Genomic DNA, 7,927 nt, shown 5'->3' with positions numbered 1-7,927 from the left:
TTTGGGAACACTGAGGGCCAGCAGCGAGGCGCTGCCGCCTAGGGCAGAGGGGCTTGTGGGTCAGGTAGGAGGCACTGCCTGTGCGGGGTACCCGTCCTTCCGAAGGGCACGGGCGGAATTAATTACGGCTCTGCGGTTTGGAACCGTGTGCTCAGATATTCCTGGCTGCTGGTCACTACACTCGGGGGTGGTGGCTGCCTCCCGGAAGGATGTTTTCTTCGTTTCCAGCCCTGCTGAGCATTTTGGCTTGCGCAGGAGGTAACTTTTCTTTTGGTTTAGCACTTCTAGGGTGCTTTTTGGACAGAATTCCTTAATGCCTCCATCTCCCTGTGGTGCGAGGGTGGCCCAGGCACAATGCTTGAGCGAAGCTGTCCCCGGGGCGCAGCCGGCCGGGGAGGAGCGCCCCGAAGCCGAGGCCTGTGGAGCTCTCCTTTCTGGCTGCTGTACAAGCAGCATTCCTCATTCGGGTGGTATCGTGGCGCGGCTGAGGAGGAGGAGGAATCCAGGACCTACTTTGTGGAGGGCAGGCATCTCTCTGCCGAGGGGTGGTGGGAGCAGCAGGAGATGTTCCAGCTAAGCCGTCGGCGCTCACCCACAGTGGCTGCGAGAAGCCCGGGTCCCTCTGGAGCAGGTTTGGGAGCTGTTGGTTACGCTGGAGCAGGTAAGGGCGGCGAGTGAACCTTCCCACAGCCGACAGCTGCAGTCTCACAACTCAACAGCTGCCTGCTGTCCAGCAGACGTGGAACTCTGTGCGCAGCTTGGTAGGTTAATTGAAGGGAAAACCCCAAGGCTGCAGCTCGGTGTTCTGACCGTTCCCAGCCTCCGCCTGCTGCACGCTTGGGTGGCATCCAGGTCCTGCTGGCACCACGTGGATTGGAGCAACAAGCTAGGGCTTGGCAAGAAAAAGAGGGAGTGCACTTTAGTTGGGGGGTGTTTTTTTTGCAGGATTAAGGGCCCGTTACTGCCCAGCAGCTACAGGAGCTCCATCCAGCTTGTGTCCCTGTTGGATGAACTGATGCTCGCCAGCACGCTTTCTCCTGCCTGCGCAGCGGCTGAGAAGATGACGTCGTTTGCAGTAGGGTCACAAGACCGAGAAAGCTTGGGAGAAGCGAGGGACTTTGCTTCCGATTTTGCCAGCTGACTGCAAGAAGAGCTTTGGAAAGGGCTTTGCAGTAATTTCATTCATTTTTCTTCTTCATTAGCGGTTAAAAATCCATCGGTGGGTGTTGCAAGGAAGCAGGGTCTAGCTTTGTGCCTTTTTCCAGCAAGTGGAAGGAGCCAGGGCTGCTGTCTGACACGAGCAGCTCAAGCTGGAAGCGAGAGGCTGTGCTTGGTGGCTGAGCCAGACCCCTGCTCTGTGGCAGCAGCTGGGCATGCGGCACCGCTGCCCTGCACCGTGGTACCCGACCATCTCCCATAAGTGCTGCCATCCTATCGCTTGCTCCCGCTCGTGGGAGCAGCAGGTGTAGCAGGGTCCCCCCACAGCTCCTGTTACCCTGGGAATCTCTGCTTTTGCCTGATCCTTCATTTTGGTTCATTCTCCTGAAATCGTTGTGGCGGTTTTGCAAGCGATCAGGGTGTACAAATGTATTTTTACTGTAGTTTGAAAACAACTGGAGCTTAATTTTATGTTCTGGAAAAGAACCATCAAGCCACAGATGAAAGTTGAATGTAACTTTCTTTTAATTGAAGACAAATGAAAGAACCAAGAGCTCAAACACCTTGGAAAAAGACATCTTCTGTTCCCCACGCTGTCTTCTCTCAAGCAAAATATACAGCATATATATATATATATCTCACATAACTACATTCAAGTACCAAACAGAATTTACATTTTCCCGAAGAGGAAGTAACGCACGCAATTCACACACCTTAAACCCCACCATGCATGAAAGACAGGGCCAGTGACGGGCCGTCGGACGTCGTTAACGACACCGCTGTGTATTACGCCAAAGCGGCGCCCCACACCGCTTGGGAGTCACCCCCCGCGTCGTGCTTAACCCGGCTTTACAGTCTGTCTCCCTTCCGAGACTTACTTGGCTAAGATCTGTTCGAATTTAGGGTTGATGAAAGAAAAGCCATCAAAGGCGGACTGATCCATGGACTCGATCAGGTTTTTGTCACTGTAGGACAATTTTGGCTTCTCGCTCAGAAATTCTCTGTCGAAGTTGTTGTAGTCACTCGCTGACTTCTGCGTTAAACAGAGAGGGAAGGCGGCGTGAGCAAACTGTGATTTCTTCCAGCGCAAACCGCCTGCGTACGAAGGGTGAGGAAGTTCTCCTGAGCCCCCTCCCTCCTCACCCCAACTTTAGAGAAGAGAATCTTTTTGGCCTGTTTTAACACCCCGGTAAGATCATAACCGGCCAGTTGCTTATTGTTAATTGAAAATAATCATCAGCATCAGGTCATGCTGGAGAAGAACCACCTGGATCTATCACCACCTTTTGTAGAACCACCCCGATTCTCCCCTTACCCGTCCCCCCAGCGTTTCCTGCCACTAACCAACTTCCAGCTTCCTGCGGGCCCGTTCCAGTCTGTGCTGGTCAGAGGAAACGGCCTGGCCCTGCCGCACCTGCTTCGTGGCCGCGGAAAGCGTCCGTGCGGTTCGTTCCCCACGGCAAGCTTTATGACTGGATGTCAGACCTATCAGCTGATTTTCCTGAGGGTTCTGTTGGTGAAGCAGCCCCCCGAGAGCCGCAGCAGAAGGTTTCAGGGTGGTTGGAGTGCACCGTTCTGTAGCTGAGCCACCCAAGAACAGCGGGGTCTGAGGGGCGGAACGCGCCCGTTTATGAAACATGAGGAGAAACGTGCAGTTCTCCAGTAAACTGAACAGAATCTGCAGTTCTTCAGTAGTTTGAGCGAGGCGGAGGGCGTCAGACCCCGCAGAGGGGCCTGCAGAGCGAAGCGAACCCACGTACCACTTTTGGCCGGAACGGGGGGTCCACCTCTCTCTTCTCGAGTGCCGTCCAGTTGATGGTTTTGAAGAACGGATGGTCTCGGATATTCCCGGTGACCCCAAGTCGTCTTGTTGGATCCCTTTCAAATAGCTGCAAGAGAAGACACCCGGTCAAGCCTTAGGGCTGCTCCCAAGGAGGATAACGGGTACGTGGAAGGAACGAGGGCTGCTGCAGTCACAGCACCAGGAATGCATCGGGCCTGGCTTTCCCTTCCCAGGGGTAATCTGCTGATGAAGAGCTGTTAAAAGCCTAGAGCTGTCCCTCTCTGGACAAACACGGGGCTGTGACCATCAGTCCTACCTTCTCCAGTATGTCTTTTGACTCCTTGGTAATCCAGCGTGGATAGTGAGGGGTGTCCACTCGGATCGACTCAAACAATTCATCTTCATCATCCCCGTGGAAGGGGGACTGGCCAATGAGCATCTCGTACAGCAGGACCCCGAACGACCACCAGTCCACTGAGAAGGTGTACCTCAAACCTTGCAGGATCTTGGTCCGGGGGAGAAGTACACGTAATCAGGAAAAAGCAGCAATACATACCGAAAAAACACAAGGGGGATTTAATAACAGGGATGTTTGGGGGCAGGGCGGAATCCAGCTGCGTGACAGACTGTCGACACTGCTGCACAGCTGTAGGTTGATCCTTGGCTGCTGTTTCTGGAAACGTGGACAGGGCTTTGTTCTCCCTCAGAAGTTTTTCTGTGTTAACTTTAAATATCCATATACTTAGAAACCAGAGGGGATGTTTTCCTTACAAGGTGAAGGAAGAAGCAAGTAACAATGAAAAGGGGTTGCTACCAGACTTGGACATGGTTTCCAGCTTTAACAGCTACCTGATTGGGGCTGCTTCGCAAACCAGGTAAGAAACCAGCTTCAAATTCCACAGGGAATTTAACTTGGCAAGATGCCCCTCGGAACCTGCTTTCGCTTTGGGGTGTGGCTGTTGGCAGGGTCTGTTCTCCCTCGGCCGTGCCCGTGTGGGTGCGGGCTCTGAAGGCCTAAGGGAAAACGAGCCGTTCAACACCTGAACCCTTCAACGATTCAAAAAGGTGGTTTTTTTAACTTGCAGCGGTAGAATATTCGCAAGTCTCAAGCACCTTCTCTAGAGAACTCAGATTTCGTATTTTTTTCCTGCGCTAATTAGACTTTGGCATGTCTGAACTGTAATTCTGCGAAGGGTGAACGATCACAACGGCCGTTCTGGGTGCGCTAAAGCCTTCCGGGCCCTGTGTGGCAGCGACGTACTGACCTCGGGAGCAATGTAGTCTGGGGTCCCGCAGAAAGTGCTGGCCTTGTTGTCACCAACGACGTTTTCTTTGCACATGCCAAAATCGGCTATTTTGATGTGGCCTTCTTTGTCAAGCATCACATTGTCCAGTTTTAGGTCTCTGCAAAAAGCATTTAAAATAAAAAAAAGTTATGTCTTAAGGCCCAGCGAGTCACTTTTGGGTTGAGACACATGCAGTTCCCTCCCTGACACCTACATCAAAGAGGCTTTCCGAGAAAACAATCATCCACCGACACAAGACACCGAACACGGTACTTTTGTACTTGGAAGGGGGGGGAAGGGAGGAATTCCCTCAGTAAACAGGAGACTGAGGTGACTTTATAATCCCCAGCGTTTGCTGCTGGGTCCAGGAGCTTTGGCTGCTGCTGGAAGGTGATGTGAGTTAATGCCCCCTCTGCCCTGTTCCTAGCTACAGCACGGGGGGCAGTTGGGTGTGGTGGCCACGGTCGGTGAAGTGCCCTATTCATGTCTCTCTGCAGAATAACGCTATTCAATCAAGAAAGAGATTTTAACAGCAGTTTCCAAAAGCTACATTCCCTCCCTTGGACTCTGATGCATTTTTTTTGTCCATCTGGCTGTAAAAGCACATACCGAGGAGGGCAGGCTGAAGGGAAACCGAACAGCCCTTCTGCTTACCAAGAATAGATCCCGTAATTTTACACGGGAACAGGGCCATCTTTCCCCCTTGGAAACTGAGGTTCCTAGCACCAGCTACTTGCACTGCTCAGAGGGTGAGCTGCAGCTCGAACCCAGAGTCCCTGATGTGATGCCACACACGGTGACTCCTGTCTAGGCCCACCCGCTGCTGCTCACCCGAGCAAACCGCGTGTATCCCCAACGGGGAATACTCAGGGTCACGCAGGGCGCTGCACTGACCTAGCTCCAGGCAGCCCTAAGCTCCCTCGCGTGGCTGCGCACCTGCATGCGGCGCCTACCCCAGCTGCTCCGCTCGGGTTCTGTGACGGTGCTGGTAAACAGTCCGTGGAAACACACCTTTGGCTTTGCCGGTGTCTTGTTGGACAGCGGCACCATTTCCCTGGAAATACTCGATACCCTGAAATCTCCCTCCGGGAACATTCTAATTTCATGTAGGGGAATTCAGCAGCAACCCTAGAAGTGCTCTAGAAAATCTGGGATTGAAGGATTTTGTGCTGCTGACAACACATCCCGGAGTTTGACCTCCTCCTGGATAAAAACCTGCGGAGGAATACAGCTGGGTGCATGAAGTACCTTCCTGGGTTAGGGCTGTCTTCTCCGAGGGGCTTTTAAGATCATCCTTCTTCACCAAGGAGGATTCCTGTCGCGTTCATCCTCTGAACAAACACTTTGTGAAACACCAGCCCCTCTAACCAGAAAACTGCTCCAAGGGATGGATGTCCCAACAGATTTTTCCTGTTTCTATGAAGGGCGCCGGACAACACCAGAGGTTTTGGGGCACAATCACCCAAGTCACCTTGTGTAACGTGCTCGTAAGCGCGCAGCCGTTACCCTTCGTAGCTGCTGGTCAGGGAGGTAAGAGCTACCTGGGCAAGTCGTTACCACGCAGTGCTTTAGAGCTGGGGGAGGGGTGAAAAGGCCAGAGAAAGGAAATGGAAAGGAAAACTACACTGAAACTCCCAAACTGCTGATCTCACGTGTTTACAGTAAGCAGCAGCTGATGAAGATCTGGCTCCTGATCTTTCAACCTGGCAAGGCATCAATACGGTGGCTTCACATGGCCAGTGAAAGCAGGTGAGTTGCACCCTCGGTGCTTTCCCAAGGCTGGTAGGAATGGGAAGCCTCAGGGACCCTTCTCCCTCACCTCCAGACTAGAGGGACTCATGATCCGGAGGCAGCGTTTAAAAATAACGGAAACAAAACCGCTTTTGTGCAACATCAATAACATTCCATCACTCTGGTTGCCAAGGAAAAGACACACAGAGAGAGATTCATCTCAGGCATGTTAATGCCCCGGGAGTAACACCACATCTCTGACGGATGGCACATCGCTCAGCAGTTCAGAGGCGCGTGAAGCGCCGAGGCAACGCGCGGGTCGCGCACGGGAGCTGCTCGGTACTCACCTATAAATAATGCCTTTGCTGTGGAGAAACTGCAGCCCGCACAGAATTTCCGCTCCATAAAACCTGAAAAGACCAAAACATCTTTTAATCCATCTCGCTCAGTTAAAACACAGTCAGTACCCCTGGCCGAGAGCTGCCGTGTGCGTCTCCGCACGGAGCGAGAAGTACCCTATCCCGCTCCAAACACCAGCCCATCCGTATAGAGCTGGATGCTGTCATCTGCCGGCTCATCCCTTCACCACACATCTGTACTATCTAACGCCAAACAGCAGAGGGGACATTGCCTTAATGCTTCGTTCCACTTCCATTAGGGAACACCGGCCCTGTTCTCCTCTGGAATAGTCTCTGTAGGGTTTTGGCGGTAGGCACGCGCCTTTCCGAGCAGCGACGGTGCTGACAGGATTGCTTTAGGAGGGGCTGGGCAGTGGTGGCTCAGGTAGAAATGGAGCTCGCCCTCTCCTTTGTGGCAGCAGACTGAAAAGCAGCATCGCTTCCGGGGTACTCTCCTCAAATAAGGAGGTGATAACCCAGAGGATATGAAGGAAAATGCTAACAGAATGCTTCCTCCTGCCCCACAAACGTATTAAAAGTGGGTTTTTTAAGTGAACAAATGCTAAGTCGTTTCCACTTCTGTACAGCAGAACGGCTGTTGACCCAACACGTAGAGACAGGTACCGAGACGCCAGGAGAGGCTGCCGGGGGTACAGGTGTGCACTGGAACGCAGGTAAGCCGGAGGGGCCGTGTCCAGACCTCCGCTGGGCAGCGTGGGAAGGGGGAAAACCTGCCCTGACCTGCACAGCTGGCTGCTACCCCGGCACTTTCTATGCCACAGCCCTCGATCTGATCCCGTCTGGTCCGTTTCCTTCGCACAGCACCACAGGTGGTTTTCCAGCCTGGTCAGGCAACAGCGCCAGTGCTCACGGGTAGACGCACTGGTACTTCTGAGGTCCTGCGTGCACCCCTTTTGGGAAGGGGGAAAACCTGCCCTGACCTGCACAGCTGGCTGCTACCCCGGCACTTTCTATGCCACAGCCCTCGATCTGATCCCGTCTGGTCCGTTTCCTTCGCACAGCACCACAGGTGGTTTTCCAGCCTGGTCAGGCAACAGCGCCAGTGCTCACGGGTAGACGCACTGGTACTTCTGAGGTCCTGCGTGCACCCCTTTTGGTGACAAAACGCTCCTGCCTTTGGGAGAGGGAGGGAAAACGGACCCAAAACTAAACAATTGTGATCGGTAAAGTAACAGTAATACACTATGTTTGGATTTTTTTAGGTGGCCAGCTCCAGTGATCTTCAAGTAACAGTAACTAGGAGCCGTGAAACCACAGCGACTAAAATCATTCGTGGAGACAGGGGCTGAAGGGGTGCGGACTTACGTTGCTCTGTAGAGATCGAAACGCCCCTTGTCTTGTATGTGGAACATCAGGTCTCCCCCGTTCAGGAACTCCATGACAAAGAACAGATGATCCTGTTGGCAAAAAAACGGAAGATACTGCAACCACGTATGGAGTAGCCGTGTGGCTACTGGGGACCGAGCAGCCACTTCCCTCCTCTCCTGAAGTATTTCTCTGTTTCATGCACCACCCAGAGCGTGTGAGGCTCCTACAGATTTGAGTAGCCT

The 7,927-nt window shown here is 53.1% G+C and overlaps 1 protein-coding gene across 1 annotated transcript in view; it reads right to left on the bottom strand.

Annotated features, from left to right (window-relative positions):
• Positions 1-972: 972 nt before the first annotated feature.
• Positions 973-7,927, bottom strand: part of PRKCD (protein kinase C, delta) — a 28,946-nt gene continuing 21,991 nt past the window's right edge. The window contains exons 12-18 of the mRNA XM_010158516.1: positions 7,683-7,774; positions 6,306-6,368; positions 4,207-4,345; positions 3,258-3,446; positions 2,919-3,047; positions 2,037-2,191; positions 973-1,141 (exon numbers count right to left, since the gene is read on the bottom strand). Of these exons, the coding sequence (XP_010156818.1) occupies positions 973-1,141; positions 2,037-2,191; positions 2,919-3,047; positions 3,258-3,446; positions 4,207-4,345; positions 6,306-6,368; positions 7,683-7,774 (936 nt within the window). The remainder of the gene's footprint in view (positions 1,142-2,036; positions 2,192-2,918; positions 3,048-3,257; positions 3,447-4,206; positions 4,346-6,305; positions 6,369-7,682; positions 7,775-7,927) is intronic.

The sequence above is a fragment of the Eurypyga helias genome, unplaced genomic scaffold, assembly GCF_000690775.1.
Source record: "Eurypyga helias isolate BGI_N326 unplaced genomic scaffold, ASM69077v1 scaffold25609, whole genome shotgun sequence".
Classification (NCBI taxonomy): Eukaryota; Metazoa; Chordata; class Aves; order Eurypygiformes; family Eurypygidae; genus Eurypyga; species Eurypyga helias.
This window is presented reverse-complemented; position numbering and strand designations above follow the sequence as displayed.